The following is a 20,108-nucleotide window of genomic DNA, read 5'->3' on the forward strand; positions in this document are numbered from 1 at the left end:
AGATCGAAGATTAAATAATAGGATACCAATTAAGTATTAAAAAATAAAAAAGATGTGGGAAAAGTAGTTAAGGGTGTGTGAATATCACAACCCATTTCTTAATGAACAAGTAGCTACATGAAGTTAGCCTTATATATAGTTTGTTACAAGCTAGAGAGATAACTAACTAACTGATATGGTAGGATTATGACAAGTGTCTCAATCTTAAACATTATACTCTAGCATTTAGATTCACGGCTGCATCTTGTCTTATGTAATATTATAACATGAAAATTGGATTACACTTACATCTTTGCTTGAAACTAATTAATTAATTAATTAATTAACTAGTAAACTCTAATGATCTTCCCAATAAGCTCGTGGTGGAGTTGGAGATCTCTCGCACATGCACACCACATGCATATACATACATAGCTAATCATAGATCATATAGCTAGAGAGAAGGCATGATTGTAGTTTGGTCAATCTAAATTCAAAGGTTCTAATCCTTTGTTGTATGTTATTGATATTTCCAACAGAAAAATAAAATAAATACAAGACTCCCTTCATTTGTATGAGCTGTTACTGCTAACCCAAAGACAAAGAATCCAGTTATAAACCCTTTTCTTGTCAAATATATATTGTCAAAGAATACAGTTAAACTCTTAAGGCTCCCTACTTTACGAGAGTTGAATAGAGAATAACGTCTATCGTCCGCAACATTATTCGTATTTTGTAAAAATGTTAATTCCACTAGCTAAACTCGTGACTTTTCTGTCACAACAGAGCACTTTGTTACGCTAGGGCCCCCTCTAAATATATATATTGATGATTATATAAATATTGGATCCGATGCGAACTTTTTTTTTTTTTTTTTTTTTTGAAAGAGATGCAATTGTTTTATTTGGGAACTAATTTAAACAGTATCTTAAATCATTTTTCTAATTAAGTTTGGGAAAGGGTAATAAACAATTTCAACTATTTTATTATTTAACATTCATGTCGGCTAGTTTTGTCAGTCAGATTATAATGCAAAATTTTAGGAGAAACAAATCCATATGTGTTTATATTTCTTTAGTCATTTTATGTTTCCCCAAAACGAAACGAGTATCTTCTGGATAAGGTTCTTGAAATCAATAATTAAATCATGAATCCTAAGTTTATGCATTGCCGGTCAAATTAAACATGGTATAATTTCATTATTATTTTGTTGAAGTTAATAAATAACTTATGAATCATATAGACGAAGGAGAGCGATTACAAATATAAAGATTTTTTTTGGCAAAAAATAAAAAAATAAAAAAATAAAAAAAGCGACTACTGCTAAAGATAAAGAAAAAGCAGGATTGTCGTCGACCATAAAGATTGGGGTCGACACTTTTAGGGTTTTTTTTGGTAGATGAGCACAAACGTACCGGGTTAAAAGGGCAGCTGTTTAATGTACTACTTTACTGAGTTCCATGCATCTCAATAATTGCCGCAATGCAATCGTGTCCATTAGTTATCTTTTCTCCTTTTAGATCATGAACTTTTGCCCCTAATCAAATATGATCTGCAATTGGGGAAAAGGTTCTGAAGTACCATGCCTTTTTTCAAGAAACGACATTCTTTTGGAAGGGATTTTAACACTTGCAGCAAGGAATTCATATGATATGGCACCGACAAAGATAATTATTAAGTAACAATATTACAAATTTTATATTATAGGTATCCAGCCCTTTACTCATTAAAAAAAAAAAGATTAATTGTGGCTACTACTCCACATCAAATTTTAATGATCTGAACCGTTTATTTTGTATGTCTCGATTCATAGATTATAAAATTCAATTCAAACCGAAACCATATCCCCATTTAATAACGATGAAATTTCAATGTTTTCTAGAACGCAGTGTTCGTCAAATTTTTTGAACTCAATTAGATGGCTCAAATATTTTCGACTTGGTTAATATTTTGTAAGGATGATATACGATGTGCAACTTCGAAAATAGACTATTCGGATCGTAGAAGTTCGAAACTAATCCTCATTTGAAAAAAAAGAGAGGATATATTCCCTTAAACGCTCTCTATTTTATTAATATCGAAAACCACCGATTCTAGTTCAACTTCTTTAGTTATATAATTAACACTAGATTATGGCTACATGTGTTATATATAATTCCTGTGAACTTGTAACCCTAAATCGGCATGTTCCAGGGTGTAACTAAAATATTACATATAAATATATTTTTTAGGATAACTAAAGTGAACTCAAGAAAATTAGACAGAAAAACTTGTAACCAGCCTAAAAATAGCGTCAGAATTCAGCAGCTGAAAAATCAAAATTCTTGGAACAAGAAAAACAAGCAGCTACAACGTCGAATTGAAGAACATGAATATTTAAAATCAGTTAAACTATATAAGACATATAGTAAAGTAATCCAAACAGTAGAATAAATCAAAATCATGAAAATGTAACTGGAGATATGCATGCTTTTCATCTTTCCCAAATCCAATCGACATAACTTTTCATTTGTTTGAAATCCTCCTAACATGGACCAATGGTGACTGCTTGTCCTCACATTACGATCATCCTCATCCACATGCAAAGATCAAGCGATGGTCCACATAACATGATCTCCAGTCTTAGCATCGGCCTGTTTCTACTGTTTGATGATAGGGCATTTGGACCATCCAATGATGCATAAACCCTAATTGAAAGCAGTTTCCAAAAAAAAAAAAAAAATAAAAATAAAAAAAAAGCCCTAATTGAAAGCTATATGGGAAGGGAATTGTTATTAGCACTCCAAAAATCTCATTTGACACTGCAAACTTTCCATAATTAGAAAGAAAAATATCACTAGTGAAGAGTGTAAAATGAGATTTTAGAGTGCTAATAACAATTCTTTATGGGAAAATTGCCTCTATAAATTATCATGTATTTATTGGTCATTTATTATAATTGACCACTCTCTGAAAAAAAGCCAAAATTGGTGATCCTAATTGGGGAGACAAAGATTCAGGTACTGGTAGGGACAATCCAAAAAGACCTAGCTAGCTATCATTCACATTTTCGAAACCTAAAATTTGGACAACTAATTAACCTTCTCCTAACTCAAGCACAATAGCACTAAAAAATTCATTGAATTTGATCAAACACTTAACATGTTTTTTCTTCATCACAATTAATAGAACACATGAAACAATGGGAAGAATCCTTACATTGCACTTTCAAAAGTTTAGGCTAGCGGTTTTGACACTCGTTTTTTAGATTTTTGCATTTTTTTATCCTAATGTACCAAAAAAAAAATTAAAAAAAAAAAATTCCGTATAATATTTCATCTAAAGTGCAAATGGTTAAAAGAATAGTGTCAAAGTCGATATTCTTCTAGTGTCATAATCATCTAAGCATAATTGCAAAGACAATGACAAAAAAAGGAAGTGCTCATCCAATCAAGTAACAAAAATAGATTGCTTGGGCGCATATATATTCCCTTTTCTTTTTTTTCCCTCTTAGTTCTATCTATCGGTTGTTTTTTTTTTTTTTGTCAAAGTTCTATCTATAGTTCTTACTCTATGAAATGTTGCTCGGTGAAACTTGTCATCTCTGGCTGTCATCTCCTAACTTACATTGTCTGCCTTATTAGTGTGGAATCTACTAATTAGCTAGACTAAATATGTATATGCTTAGAGTTGGAGAGCTCTTCTCAAGTTCTTGGTGTTTAACTTCTTTTTTTTTGCCACATGTAACTCAATTGATAAAGAGTATTATTTTTACAAATGAGGTCCCGAATTTGAGTTTTTTCCTCTCACTATCACTTGTATCAAAAAAAAAAAAAAAAAAAAAAAAAGAAGGTTTCTTCCTCTTCGACGACAATTACTTTATTTGTTTTGTTCCATACGGCCAACCGATTCGATGGTATTAACTCAAAGTCAGACCTTATTTTATGCAGATACATCATACATGGCCTTAATATCCTGACAGAAAATTTATGAAAAACCCTAATTAACATTCTCCCTCTCTAAACTTGTAAAATGATTTAATCTATGGACCTCAAGCTGCCATGTGCTCCAACTCTCAACGTACTCCCAGCCAAATTTAGCCACATAGACACACCCCCCAATGCTTCTTTTCCCCGAGAGATTTTTCAGTGTAACCGTCACATAAGGTGGTACACTACGTATCCTTATATAAATGGTGGGTTATGTGTGTTAAAAGGTTAATAACTTAAAAATTAAAATTTTTCACCACTTGCATAAAAATTTCTATCACAACTAAAAATTTCTCACTCTCCCCACCCAATCCCATATGCCACCATGTTTTTAAGCCCCACCTCAATACTCAAATTTCATCTTAACCCTTTATGCTCTTCTCCTAAATCGATCATATTAATGTTAATAAAATAGAAATACCATCCAATTACCTCATACGTATATTTGGGATTTTTGTACGTATTTAAACTTTACCTTAACCTTGTACTCAAAAAGTAAGTTTTTTCTCATTGCCTAAAATAAAGAAAGTTATCGTTTGCACTTTGAAAAATCATTTTGTACTTACTAAAAAGAGGAAAAAAAAAGTTTGAAAGAAAAAAAAAAACCCTAATCAGCAAGACAATCTGCCATTTGAAACTGTATCGACTATTTTAATCCATAGTTTGTGAGCATGAACTCTCCAAATCTTCTAACTTATACACTATTATAAAATGTTGCGTGAATCAATCTTGTGATGATGTGGCAATAATACAATGAAAATTCGTGGAAGCATATGAAATGAAAATGACACTCATTGTCATATATACTCCAAGTCTTGAAAGTTCAATCACCCATCACCCAAGCAATCCAAGCTAATAAACCCTAAAAAACCCACGTGAGGGACAAAACCGTCACAAAAAATAGTCTCCCTCATCTTATATATAAACCTACTGAAACTCAGTGAACCCACGCCCATCTCCTCTTCCGAGCTTCAAGTTCCGAAACCTGACATCACACAGCTCAACATACATCTCCACTTCTTCACTTATATATATATATATATATATATATATATATAACTCTCACAGACAAAAACACAAACATTTTTGTAAACAAAAAGTTTTCAATCCTTTCGAAAAATGGGAGCTGTGTGTCTTTACGTAACGGCGGTGGCCGCTACGCTCTTCGCCGTTACATGGGCCGTCCAGGGCTGTCCGCCTTCAGACCTGGTAGCCCTGATGGCGTTCAAGTCGGCGCTCCACGAGTCGAAGCACGGGATCTTTAACTCATGGGTCGGCACCAACTGCTGCCACAATTGGAAAGGCATCAGCTGCGACCCGCAGTCCCGCCGTGTTGCTGACATAAACCTCCGTGGCGAGTCCGAAGACCCGATTTATGAGAAGACCCACCGGACGGGGTACATGACCGGTACGATCTCCCCCGCCATCTGCCGCCTCACCCGTCTCTCCAGCGTCACCATCTCCGACTGGAAGGGAATTACGGGTCAGATTCCAAAATGCATCACTACTCTCCCTTTCCTCCGAATCCTTGACCTCATCGGAAACAGAATTTCCGGTGAGATTCCGTCCGGAATCGGCCGGCTCCACCGTCTCACGGTCCTCAACGTCGCCGATAATCTCATTTCCGGCCCAATTCCGGCATCGCTCACCAACCTCTCCAGCCTCATGCACCTGGACCTCCGAAACAACAAAATTTCGGGCGAGTTGCCCCAAGATTTCGGCCGACTTGGGATGCTGAGCCGGGCTTTGCTGAGCCGAAACTTAATCACGGGTACAATTCCGAGTTCGATCTCACAAATATACCGGCTCGCGGATCTAGATCTTTCCTTGAACAAGCTTTCGGGTCCGATTCCCGCTACGATCGGCAAAATGGCGGTTCTTGCGACGCTAAATCTCGATTGCAACAATATATCAGGTCGTATACCGCCAAGTTTGATTGTATCGGCCGTTAGTAACTTGAACTTGAGCCGAAACTCTCTCTCAGGCCTGATACCGGATGTTTTTGGGCCGAGATCCTACTTCACGGCGATCGATTTAGCGTTCAATAAGTTGAGGGGAGCTATCCCGAAATCTATCGTTTCGGCTTCGTATATCGGGCACTTGGATTTGAGCCACAACCACCTCTGCGGGCGGATTCCGGCCGGACCGCCGTTCGATCACCTCGAGGCGTCGTCTTTTAGTTACAACGATTGCTTATGTGGCAAGCCACTAAAAACTTGCTAGCTAAACATTAGATTGCGAAGGTGTTTGTATTATATTGTATTGGTGAGTTTGCCGCACTTAATTACGGTCAATTTTTGTTGAATCTAAAAATTGTTATTCAGATTTGAGTTTAGCCAACTTCGTCAAGAAGTGTGCTTTTAAGTTTGAATTTTCTTTTTGTTGTTTAAACCTATTTAGTAAAGATATCATATCATTTGTTAGAGGTTGTGTTTATTGAGAATGAATTCTACATTATTGGGAGGAGAGGCTTATATGGACTTATAAGTAAGTTGAACTATTGCCCATATTATCAATTGATTTTATCATGCAATCCTAACTTTCTTCAAAGTCTTAGTGCAAAAAAATAGTAGCAACCTTTGTGACTCAAATGTTACATATTTGATTCGTGGAAGCATCTTGGCATAATAAATTAAGATTGCGTACAATAAACATGTTTTAACCCTCACAAGCGAAGAGTCAAGTGAGCTTGGGTCGCTTTATATCATTTATTATTGAGTAATGCTATTCATACCATATTTTCATACCACCTTAGGTGGCATTTGATGTGGACAACCATATCATTTGAACTAATCAGATTTTTAAATTTAGTTCATTATTTAATAAACTAACAATTAAGAAAAACTAGTTAATTAAATGATGATTGTGGTATACGAGGAGTCTTTCTCCTTCATTTCCTTGGGTTTTGCAAAATTTTCAAATGATGTGGTTGTCCATGTCAGATATCACCTAAAGTGGTATAGAAATATGGTATAAAAATATAGTATGAATAACATTACTCTTTATCATTTGTTAAACCGCTATTAATAGGACAATTGAATTGTTTTTTTTTCATGCACGTAATTTTGCATGAATATATGGAGTGTATTAGGTTGGGGCCCACTAATTATGTTTGACTGATGACTGAAAAGAGAAATATCAAACTCCGTCTCCTAGGAGAAATTGTTCATTGACACCGAAATATAGATGGTGCATTACGTACTTTTATTTAAGTAAGAGAAAATTTTATTTTTTAAATTATTAATTTTTTAACATTCATATTCTATTATCTTTATAATAACACGTGATGTATTACTCCGTATTCCGATTATATTAAAAAAAACTCTCAATTTCATGAAAATTGATGTGACCATCGACCAAGAAAATGCAAAATGTTCTTTTAGAAGAAGTCAATTTTCCATTTTATAAGTTCAAAAAGATGAAATAGTTTTTTTTTTCTTTTTTCTTATCTTTTGGAATACCAATAATTGAAGGAAAGCTGTTTACAGAATTACATACCACTTTTGAAATTCGAAAAAACCTTTTTCCTTCATTTTAAAAATGTTTTCGAACCTAAAACAGTTTACCCAATGATAGAGCTAGGTTTTTAAATGAGAAGATTTTTAATATGGCAAAATAATGATCATGTCATTTGTAGGATACTTTTCATAAACACGCGAATATCACTTCACTTGTGTTTTATCTTGGTCTACATTAATCTCACACTCGTACAAATTGCTTTACATGTGACGAGATCAGGTTGTACCACTAAAGATTTTCTCCTACAGAGGAGTCCTTCTAGACTAGGAGAGAGCAATACAAGATCACTAATTAGATTCAACGCATATTGTATGTTGAAACTAGAGCGAAGAAATGAATATGCCAACTTTTAAATTTTGTTTATGTTATAATTAAAAACGAATTAGTTAATGAAAGAAATATAAGATTTTCAAAACCACAAAGCAGTACGAATTCATCGCCTTAAAACATCTGACTCCTTCAACTTGAAAAAAAATTTGAACATCATACGTTCATTTTTTACTTCAAGAAACCTCAAATCTAATGAGTAATCCAATAGAATCCTATGCTAAGCACCAAACATGCGGCCAAATGTGGGAATAAGCCTACAACCCATCTATATCCACAAGGTTCGCACAACCCCATTTGACTATTTGCATAGCTGTTGACGTACACCAATATATTTACTTATACGAAACAGGTTAACGCCACATGATGTTCCTTCCAATAATGCGCACACATTATAATGCATTATTCAATGGAGTGCCACAGTCCGGTGATCCTATAAGTTGCTCTCACGTACACTTCACAGACTAAACTTCGATATCAGTTTCAAGCATTCAAGTACATCAAAACAAAACATCCCACGTGAAGCAATAGTGAGAGATGACTCTCCCAAAGCCCAGCTGTACAATTTGCATTCAAGAAGAGGGGTCCGAAACGGTGCAGAGTAACTGAGAAAGCGTGACGTTGGACGCTTGCCGCTTGGCGAGATAAACATATCAATTTATTTCCAGTATTTCTGATAGCATATGTCATATGATCTCGTGATGCCAGAAGAAACCAGTAATGGCCACCTCAAACCAAAAGTATGGTCACAGAAAAAAAAAGGAACAAAAAAATCTTGAGGCACATGAAAGTTATGAACTAATGACAGATAGTGCATTAGAATCCGAGTTACAGAACCTCTTGAGTGTTAAGGAGGCTATGATTGGTCAAGGACCGTGGTGCCTAATCCTTGTTAGCGTTTGTTCTTTTTGTGTAGTTCGAAAGAAGAAAGAAGATGAATACAAGAAGAAGAACGAGCAACTATTCTCTCTGTCTTTCACAGAGGAGTATCTCTTTTCATTTAATAGCTTCACACTTTTCACGCACATCGTGCAAAGAGGAATAATATTGTTAACAAGGTTGAGCCGGACCAATTCAACTAGAAACTGATCACAGCCACTCATCTTAGCTAATAGCTAGGATCATCACACATGGCACTCATGGCCTTACATATTTTGATCTTACACTTGACAGTAATATACTCAAGTGAATACACAAATAATCTCATCTTATTTCACTAATACTAATCAGCTATAGACTTCCAATTCAACATTCCCCTTTAAGTCTTGAGCTGATTTCACTCCGAGCATTCTCCTGAGATAGTTGAAACGATCCTTAGCCAAAGGTTTTGTGAAAATATCTGCTAGCTGCTCTTTAGTAGGACAATACACCAAATCAATGATTCCCTGCCTGCAATGCATCCTTAATAAAAATGGTACCTTCTATCTATGTGTTTAGCCTTCTGGTGAAACACAGAGTTCTTGGTGATTGCAATTGCAGAGGTGTTATCACACTGCAATGGTGTTGCTTCAGTTTGAAGTTCTCCAAAATCCTCTAGTACAAACCTGAGCCAAATTGCTTGTGCAGTGGCATCAGATGCACTTATGTTTTGTAAAAGTTCTCAAAATTGATTGGAAAACGTGCGTTATAACCCAGTTTTTGTAAAAAAAAATTAAAATTTTTAGTTTTAGGAGATATTTTGCACGAGAATTAACGAAAATATTGCAAGACCTTTGTATGCGATTGTATCCTTTATTAGGTCCGGAAACTATTTTCCAATGACTTTTAAGTTGAAGATAGAAAAAATAATGAAAACTAATAGTGGGGCCCCCAAAAAGATTTGTAGGTGTCTAAAATCTTAGGAATGTCCTGGATTAATTTTAAGAAATATGTGATGCGAGTATGATGACTCTAACTTTAGTTTATAATAAATGTTGTAAAAGTTCTCAAAATCAATTAAAAAATTGAAATTTTTAGCTTTATGAAATATTTTGCGTCAGATTTCAGAAAAATATTGCAAGACCTTTGGACTTGATCCTACCATTTATTAGATCCCATAACTATTTTTTATTGAGATTTAAAGTTTGAAAATAGAAAAATATCTTTAAATTTAAGTTTTAAATCATTTATTTTAAGTATTTAAATATGAATTATAATAGATTTTACATAGATAAATATATTTTAAAGAACATGAATATGATAGGGTATGGTAAGGGAAATAAAAGAAAAATTAACAAAAAAAAAAAAATTAAAAAAAGAAAAAATTGAAAAGGATGGATCGGTAGCGACTTTATAGAATACTAGTTGCTAGCTCCGTAACGACTATCTTTGAAAAGGATCGGTCGTAAAGTCTAGATCATATCCTTTTCTATTTTTTTTTTCCTTTTTCTTTTTCCATTGAATTTTTTCTCTTTCTACGTTACTTTATTTAGATTCAAATACCTTTAGATTTTATATTTAGATTTATGTCATTGTTTTCGAATTTTTAGATATGGATTATAAGAAAATTTTCACTAGGAATACATCTTGTAGAATATGAAGATGATAGTTTGGTGTTGTGATATGAGAAAAACGAAAATTTAATAAAGTAGGGAACTGTTATTAGCGCTCCACAAATCTCATTCCACACTCCTCACAAATGTATTTTTCTTTCTAATTATAGAAAGTTTGAAGTGCAAAATGAGATTTTTGGAATGCCAATAACAAATCCCATGAAAAAAATCATAACATAAACAAAATTAATGGTTTATGAAAAGGGAGACGTGCCCCAAACTCACGTCAAAGTCCAAACTCATCCCAAGAACTCATGCCCTTGAGAAGGCCAAGGCGAAGAAGATGTAGTGGAAACCCATGAGGTTTAGGGTTTAGGGGCCTGTGAATAGTAGGGGTAGTATTGGTACGATTACTATACCAAAATCCATCTACCAATTACCATACCAAACTTTTAGTATGACAAAATCTATTATCATTACCGTACCAAACTTTTGATACACCAAATTTCGGCATGCCAAATAGTTCAGATGACATGGTATGGTAATGGTAATTACCACGTTATTTTGGGCCAAAATTTGACTTTTTTTTTCCGACCCAATTCAAGGCTCAAATGTGTTTTGGCCACTCTCTTTGGGTTCCTAAAACCTTTTTTTATTTAATTATGAGAATTTTATAGAGATTCATTTAAGAAACAAGAAGTAAATAGATGGAAGAATTGTTGAAAAAACCCAATATCCGTAAAAAAATAGTACAAAGATTTCTAAATTCCATCCCTTTTCCCCTAAACGTAACCATTTATCCTACTAGCACTATTGTTAGTAAAAGAAAATTACAAAGTAGTCCCCTTTTTATTGCTTGTATAGTACTCTACTGATTTTGTTTTTTGATTAGAAATGTTGTAATCAGTTCTATTTGTACATAATGACATGAACAAGATTTTTTGTGTCATTTGGATTTTTGTGATTTTTTTTGGTGTTCTTATATATATATATATATATATATATAATATACTTTATCTTGTGTCCTTAGAAATTTATCTGTTGCTCCAGCCAATTGATCAAACGACCTCTGTTTTAAATTGATTTTTGCAGACATGATTTTACAAAATAATTTATAATATAATCGATTCCAATCATAAGCACATATTTACGTGAATCAATTACAAAGTAGCTTGAGGAGGAACTCCTACGTCAATCATAAGGAGCCAAGCTTTCCTCATTACATATTTCAAACCCTGAATACTCTTCATGAACAAGAGTACACTGCAATGTCTAAGCTACAGTGATTATTCTTAATGGCATGGATACAAATGGCAAGAACCCTAATCAATTAGAAAGCTGAGAATGTACAAGATAATTACTAGAATAATTAACCTTCTTTACCAACTTCTAAGTTCTGTGATCCCTAGTAAGATTCCTGAATGAGTAAATTCATCCCGCCCTATGTGCAGAAGCGATGAACTAATTTGAAGCAACAAGTGCCATCCCGAGAAAAACCATCATAAATAGTTTGTTTATCGCATAGTTCAGCTCCGGCTTCCACAATCCAAACCCTACTTATCAGGTCGAAATGTTGAGATAAGCGGCATAAGATTCGTCCTTGAAGGTCGACAATGGCGCTAGAAGAAAATTCCTTGGTGTCCCTTTAGCAACAAAGCTGATAGGATGATACTGATTTATTCCATTGTTCATCACAAAGCTGGCTGCCTGACTGAATCCAGCGCCCGATGACTCTGAACTGCAAACAAGCTTCAAGCTTGCATTAGCCCTAACTGTTTCGCTATACACATAGCAACCTTTGTTGCTTTCAGACTCTAAGGATACTGTGGTGTTCTTTCCATCCAAACCTGGAACCAAAAGAAAAGCTGAAGTGTCCTTACTAGTGGACATGTCTGCTATACCCAGGTTCTTGCCTTTCCCTTGCTGCACTACAACCTTTCCTGGAAGATCAAAGAGTTCTAGCATGACCGACTTGCCTTTAACATCATTTGCTGAAGAGAGTTTTGTGGACAAGTAATTTATAACGAGCCTGAAAGTGGCATGATTAGCAGCATCAGTGCCGGTTTCAGGAAACTTGTCCAGTCCAATTGATTCGTTTAAGTTGGCTATGACGAAACTTGAGCTTCCAGACTCTTGGGATAAAGAAACCAAGAGGTTATTGTATGAGGAAGGGATTGGAGTTATCCAGTCAGAAAGAGACCTAACAGAGCCAGTCTTAATGTCCCAGTTGCCAGTGGTATGAGCCGCTAGCAGATATGGACCATAAAGAATTGCTTGAATCGAAGCATACTCAGGCCGATCATCTGAGTTTTGTTCAAAGGGCTTTGTCAGTTATATATCATTCACAAAAAAATATATATATAATATATATATATATATATTTTGTTCATCGATAGGATTGTACTGTAAACTACCTTTAATAGCCTCTGTTCTTAGACTAAAGGGTAGCTGAAGTGTCAAAATGTCACCAGGACTCCATTTTCTTGTGACTGTTAGGAAACTACCTGCAATACGAATACAGAAATAATATCAGTTAATCCTATAGTTTGCACCCAAAATACAAAGGAAAGAGGTTTCTAATGAACATTGAACTGACTCCTACTGCAGAAATAGAGGGGAAACTGTGAGTATATCTCTCACCTGGAGCTGGAACACTCAGAGTTTGACCATTCAATGCTGCTTTTGCACCATTTGAATCTGTCCAAATTGGAATTCGCAAGTTCAACGTAGATGATATGCCTGTCCCCTGCATCATTTAGATCCAGTATTAAAATTCTAGGTTAGATTTACAAGGACATGAGACAAAATGACGGTATAAATATTTGTTTTAGTGAATCTATAAACCAAAACATAACACATGTTTGTCTATAGACAAGGGTGACTCTTTTACAGGTTTCTAAATGAAGGTCAAATATTGGAGGACGTGTTTACGATGTCCTTGAAAGTGTTTCACAAATCCTTATGAAAATAAGAGAGCTGCCGTGTGTATCAGAGAAACAGTAGAAACACAATTGCAACTGAAAGACTAAGCAATAAGATGGAAGAAGGATGAATTGTGAACACCGACTGTGTGATAATGTTAATGACAATGTAATATATACCTCCGCTGAAGAAAATGTTAGCGTGACTCTAAGGTAAGGATCCCATGAATTGACAGGATCAACTGTCTGATTAAGCACAATTTGTCCGGATTTCCAATCAAGAAAGCTTGAGATATACTGGATAATGAAAAGTGCAGGAGCTTCTTTCTCCTCTTCAAAATATATGGAATCTCCTAGCTTTGAGAATGACTCAATTCCTACAAAAGCATCAAGAAGTCAGACATAACTGACGGTTGTTACACAGTACCTATAATAGGAACAAGTCTGAAACACAATCTAAATTTTTCTTCCATCAGAACAAATTGAAAATAAGAAGGCACATCATTACGATATATAGATCATGACGGTTTCAGAAAAAATCTGAAATGCCCTTTAAGGGAAAAGATAAAAGGGACAAGGAAATTTAAGCAATCCCATACCAGTGCCATAGCAGCACCAGAAAGAGTCGAACGGTTTTCCCCAACCATGGTAGCTTCTGGCCTTGGAAGTTCCACGACCTAGTGGAAGCATGTAAATCATGACTCCAGGCTCTGTCCCTCTTTGGATGCCTAGCACACCATTTGTCAGAGCTCGCTCATAATAATCTGCATATGCTGTTTCTTTGGTCCATCTAAACAGGTGGCGAGAGACCTACAAGATCATCAAGATGTGCTAAATGAGCAGCAGAAACAAGGCCTTTATCGTACATAACAGCAAAACTCAATCGATAATGATGAACTCATGCACTACACAAAATTATTTTGACTTCCCATAGTTGCACCTCTTTCAACAATAGACTAAATTATAACCACTATGTGTAATATATAAGGCACCCCAGCACCAGTTCTAGCTTTATGAAATGAAATAAATTTAAAATTTAAATCAATCAATCAATCAACTTTTCGCATAACTCATAAAAATCCATCAGCCTTGAGAAAGGTTACAACGGGCATACCTTCAGCATGTTATAAGTTGTGCATGACTCCTCGTTCTCTGTATTTAGAGTGCTTGCCAACCTTTTAGGGTCGGACCTGTTCACAAGTTGAGGAAAGCAAATCCAAACAATTCAGGATCCATGTTAAGACTTTATAACTACTTATCCTCACAGTAGTACTGGGATTCAGGCAAAAGGAAGAGCTTATTATGAATGAGCTGAAAATGAAACATTAATATCTGAATTTTAGTACCAGAACTCGCCGACTGATGTCCCTCCGGTTGCATAGCTATGAGAAGAGTTAACAATGTTCATAAAGAAAGTACTCATTTCCTGAAAATTTCAGATATTTTAATAAATGTCAGAATAAACAACCCTAATACCAATGGTATAGACATTAAGGAAATAGAAAAGATGGTAATCGAAAGATTAAAAATTAAAAATGAAAAACGCAAGTGCAATGCTGTTTTATAAGAAGAGAAGTAACATCCACGAAATTTGAATGGTGTGCAAGGGGGAAGCCGATTTGTTGAGGTCAAACATAAACCTTAGAAAGGATCTTAGGTTTTGTTGAATCGTAGTTCAGATACTCTGTAAGATGAATAGATCATTTACCTTATAAAGTGGATCACCGGTGACTTCATATCGCATTTGAGCACCGATAACAATTGGGATATGTGTGTTAGCATGAAAACCAGATATGTCATCAGCCTACAAATTTCAAAACTACTTGATGAGAAGGATTCTAAGAGATAAGGTTCAGAGAAGCTAAAAATTTAGCTGTCATAGCTGGTGTTTACCAACGGAAAGAGAGAGGAATACAAAATATGCAAGAAACCTAGGGGTCTCGCTACTGAACCAAAATAATGGTTACCTGCACTGCCAGCACTCCCAGAAAGCATGGTTTGTCGAAAAGATGAGCCAACAATAAATGCTTTGCATCTCCCTGAGCACAGCAACAAGAAAGGTCAATGCCACAACTCTAATGTTCAAAATACTATAAGTCTATGAAGTAGTTCACATATCAATGGAAACTAGAGTTCTGATACGGTTGCCATCGAAATAGTAAATTCCATGAAACTTCTACACGGGCTTTTTCCTAATGTTTAGAACGGGGCATATTACATACATGAGCAGTGTAATCTCCCAGTTAGCATATTTTCAAAGAAAGGTCCTTGTATATATGAATGGTAGTTCCTACTAATGCTAATTTCAACCAGGTCAAAGTCGTGATTAACTGTCTGCACATAGAATGAACGATCTGAAAGAAGTGCCAAGAGTACTTTACAAGAAATCTTACACACCGTAATAGCATACAGCTTATAGAGAACATCATTCATCCCACCAGTTTCTTCGTTAAGTGCCGTATAATGCCTTTCTACACTGTACTTCGATATCACATTGTGAACACGGTTGTAAAAGTACTCAACCATCCAAGTGACCATTTTCAACGCTTGAGCATTATCAGCAAATGTATACTGATCCAATAGGCCTGCCAATATCTGTCAAGGTAGATAAGTCAGAAAAGCTAATGACGCGTCCCTTCGAATCAAAACGAAGTAATGGCAATAGGTAACAAACGAAGTAGATTCTACCTTGTGAATGGTGTAATAAGGAGCCCAGACAGGTTTAACAGCTTCAAATCGATCAAATTCTTCAGACGGAAAAGCAGAAAGATATCCACTGCCAATTTTCTTCTGACAAAGAGATAGATTGTCCACTATTGCAGACATTTTATCTTTGAGGGTCTGGTTATGAGTGCTAGCCCACATTTGTGCTGTTGCACTCAAGTAATGCCCTTCAAAATACAAAAGCAAGCCGTTCTTTATACAGATCCACACAACCCGAATTTTCAAAAATTAAAATCGCAATTAAAAGCAACATCATTGCTGAATTTCAGTTATATATCAGAGACAAAGGCAGTAGAATGTGGAGGCAGGGAATGCATCTATAGTATATCATTCATTCCCAAAAAAAATTGGAACAATGTACAAGTGTTCTCCAAACTAAAATCGAGGTACAAACGGTCACATCGTATAGACTGAGAAGACAATATCAATGAAGAAATGTATTAACATGTGAGAAACAAAGAAATTACACTAAAGCTATGATTATGTTGACAGAGAAAACAAAGTGAATGAGTTAACAAACAAGACTAACCAACGAAATGACCCCGAAGCTCACAAGTCGGGTCCTCCCACCCCTTATATGGTGTTCCGGGGGTTGACAAACCCGCTGTCTGACGAAAGTTCCAAATTAAGCTATCAGAATCCAACATCAATAAGTACTCCAAATTTGTTTGCTGTGCCCTTCCATGTTGTGAAGTTGGATGCAACCTCACATCATGCAATGGCACTTCCTTAAGAAAATCTCCGGAGGCCTCAAAACCACCCAAAGTTTTCATCTTCCGGTACATCATTCCCCATTCAATTTCATCTTCATCCCTCAGTAACTTTCTTGGGAGCAAATCCATCCACGCCGAATCATCGGTAGGTATCAAGTGGTAGTATGAGAACATCTCCTCCTTGAGTGTTTCATTGTGGGAAGATAAGAGCTCATAGCGGTAAGTATGCGATGAAAGCTGAGTAGGACTGTTTGTACATTCCTTCCCCACAGCAAAACCATATAGCAGAAAGACTACAAACACAGCTAACAAATGGAAAAACATAAAACCCTTCATTTTCTTCAAAACCCCAGATTAAAATTTCCCAAATGTGATTATATATAACCACCAAAAAACCCCCAGCAAACCGTCGAAATTCAGTCCACAACTTCACATTCAACAGCCAATTATCAGAAGGTTCGAACTTTACCAAAACCCAACAATTAAAACCTCTAAAAGTCACGAATTAATCAAAAGACTCAATTTTAACAAAAACCCAACAAAGAAAAATCTCTGAAAGTCACAAAATTCAATAAGATAAGAGCACAAAGCACCAGAAAACAGGCACTTTGAGCTCAAAATCCAATTAAAAAAAATTCAAAGCATCTGTTTTTCGCAAAACCCAGATGACAACTCACTCCAAATTCAAAGAACAATTGTATAATCTATATAAGAGAGAGAGAGAGAGAGAGAGAGAGAGAGAGAGAGAGAGAGAGCAAGAAAAAGATAAGAACAGAAGCACATGTGGGAGTGAGAAAGTGAGAGTGAGCGGGTGGTTAATCTTCTATATATACACAGAAAGTAGAGAGAGTGAAGCTAGAGTCTGAGATTGCAAGTTATATCCAAAACCACCCCGCGTGAAGGCAAAGAAATGGTCATTATTTGGGTCAATAATTCTACAGACTACATATTTACCATATCTATCTATCTATACATACACAGTTACACAGAGATACAGAGAGGGAAGTGAGGTGAAGATCACGGATACGGAGTCGTGTTTTGAGGCAGGTTTGACCGAGCGAAGGGTTAGGGGTTGAGGGCCATCTGAGATATATCGGAAAAGAAGAAGAAAAACGCACAATAAAACAGCACCACAACAACCCCCACCTTTGAAGTTTTGGGAGCTTCTATTATTCCTAACAAATGGCCTTCTTTTCGCTCCCTTTTCAACTGAAATTTCAACCGTTTACTTCATTTTTCTCTTATTTATTTTACTCATTATTTAGTGGATATTTTTTTTTTATTATAATTTCTAGTACTATAAGAAATTTTAGACGCACCTCTGAATTTTTATTTCAGTCAATTATTTTCCGTATAGTTAGATTACTCAAAATTGCGTAAGAATTTTATTCACATATTTATAATATGAACCGCATGAGTGGATAAAAACTTCATTTTATCACACTCAGATAATTCACAATTAAGTACACAAGAGATTGATAGATCAAACCTGCACTTAGATAAAATACTTTTTGGTTTTTTTTTTTTGGTAACATGGAAGAAAAAGAGAAGAGAAACACAAAAGAACAACTAGTCTAACTCTAGCGACTATACAACCGTCATTTGAAAAAGTTTAAACTAATCAGGGAGGAGGCTCCGCAAACTCTTGAAAATCCATCTCCTGTTGAAACCCAACTTGGCTAACTTGTCAGCTGCAAAATTACGCTCTCTATGAACATGTTGCAAATTGCAACTCCAGTTCTCTATGATCAAACTTATGCACTTCGAGACAAAACCATAGAGATGATGATTAAGGCTAGAAGAACCATGAATGATGGAGACCACCAAAGCAGAATTAACCTCCACAATAAGATGAGAGAAATTTCTAACTTTAGCTTCAACCGGTAAAACAAAGCCTAAAACTCAACATGGAGACCTTCTCCAACTCGTACTTTAACAATAAAACCAGTAATTCAATTACTGTGCTAGTCTCTATTAATTATCCACTTCCGGTGGTTCTTTTCTTTCTGGGGAAAGGTTGTGGAATTTTTGCTTTACAACAAAATAGCTTTGATTAGTTTTCATATATCACAGTGATAACCTCCAAGAATTCATATTGGCGGTATCTTTGCATCGTACAGCTGTCTTGACCTCCAAGAATTGATGTCCACCTACTTCCAAGGAATTTTCCTTTCAATTGTTACATCACATGATTAAAATCTTAGGTAATTACAATTTGTAATTCTCTCTTTTATCCCTCTAGCTAGTAAATGTTGCATAGTCCTTAAAACATAAGAAGAAAATTTGAAGAAAATGTTTAGTTTTTCTCATGTTACACCAAAACCAGAAGTTTCAGAACGTACGTCGTAATTAATTGTAACTTGTATTATTTTTATTTTAAGTTATGAATAAATGTATGTCGTTCAACTTTAATTATTATTTCCACTTAAAAATTTATTCAACATGTTCACATCTTAACCTCATAAAATAAAATTCTGAATCCATCAGTGTACTGCCGACTTAAGGAATTATTCGATGCGAACACTGAGGTGAGCTCAAAGTCATGCACTTTCTTTTTTTCCTTTTTTATGCTCTGCTACATGTGGTTGTGGTGGGACATATATGCAGCATGCAGTACCGACTTCATTGTCTTTTGATTTATTTTCTTATCTGCTAACAAGTTGCAAAATAATCTGCCCCCTAAGAAGAGTGAGATCGACTCTCATTTAATCTAGTAGCATTTGTTTTCATTTGGGTAGACAAGTTCTCAAGTTTGACGCATGTAGATATTGAAAATAATATATATTTGTAATAAGTTCAATACAAAGTTATACATTTATATATGCATGGATGTATCCATCTTATCTTATTTCTTTTCAAATGCGATATTGTGAGAAGAAAATATGAACATAGGACATCGAGTACGGAAATAAATTAACATTCTTAATTACTTGAGCAACAAATTCCTCACACACCCTTATCCAAATAGTTCTGACCTATATATATATATATATATATAGAGAGAGAGAGAGAGAGAGAGAGAGAGAGAGAGAGAGAGAGAGAGAGAGAGATGGATGTATTGTTGCTTGTTGCTGTCGTTTGTACTTAAGCATTGCTTGCAAGGCTGCTGAGGATCCTGAAAGTTGAGAAGTGGTTGGTTTATGTTGCTTTCAAACAAACTAATTTGCATTTTCTGACTACATGTGGAGGTTGGGATCATTCATTACTCAATACTCAGAGGGAAAGATAAGGGTGTGAGCAAAAATCTCTACTTTTCTAAGACAAATTGAAGAACAAACAATTAAGAAGTTCAATCAAATTCCTTCGTAGACCTACAAAATTAGTCATTGTGTAGTTGGAGAACTTTTTCAATATGCCGGAAACACGGTAAGGTACATCGAGTATCATAATACAAGTAGATATAAAAAAAAAATTTAAATATTTAATCACTTATATTATGACACTTGATGTATCAGATCGTGTTCTCAGCACACTGAAAAATCTCTT

General features: G+C 35.3%; 2 protein-coding genes across 2 annotated transcripts; one reads left to right on the plus strand and one right to left on the minus strand.

The window, feature by feature from the left end:
• The first annotated feature begins 4,781 nt into the window (after positions 1 to 4,781).
• Positions 4,782 to 6,370, plus strand: LOC137741706 (uncharacterized). Its single transcript, XM_068481416.2, has one exon. It carries the CDS (start codon positions 5,067 to 5,069, stop codon positions 6,168 to 6,170), a length of 1,104 nt encoding a protein of 367 aa, XP_068337517.1. The 5' UTR covers positions 4,782 to 5,066; the 3' UTR covers positions 6,171 to 6,370.
• A 4,992-nt stretch (positions 6,371 to 11,362) lies between these two features.
• Positions 11,363 to 17,845, minus strand: LOC137742041 (uncharacterized). The gene is made up of 12 exons (XM_068481778.2): positions 16,439 to 17,845; positions 15,874 to 16,076; positions 15,583 to 15,780; positions 15,153 to 15,224; positions 14,894 to 14,989; positions 14,532 to 14,611; positions 14,300 to 14,375; positions 13,785 to 13,995; positions 13,366 to 13,562; positions 12,905 to 13,010; positions 12,679 to 12,768; positions 11,363 to 12,567 (listed from the first exon to the last, which is right to left on the minus strand). Exons 1-12 carry the CDS (start codon positions 16,956 to 16,958, stop codon positions 11,825 to 11,827), a joined length of 2,592 nt encoding a protein of 863 aa, XP_068337879.2. The 5' UTR covers positions 16,959 to 17,845; the 3' UTR covers positions 11,363 to 11,824.
• Between the last annotated feature and the right edge of the window lie 2,263 nt (positions 17,846 to 20,108).

This window comes from Pyrus communis, chromosome 11 (assembly GCF_041283825.1).
Source record: "Pyrus communis isolate YQ-2024b chromosome 11, ASM4128382v1, whole genome shotgun sequence".
NCBI lineage: Eukaryota > Viridiplantae > Streptophyta > Magnoliopsida > Rosales > Rosaceae > Pyrus > Pyrus communis.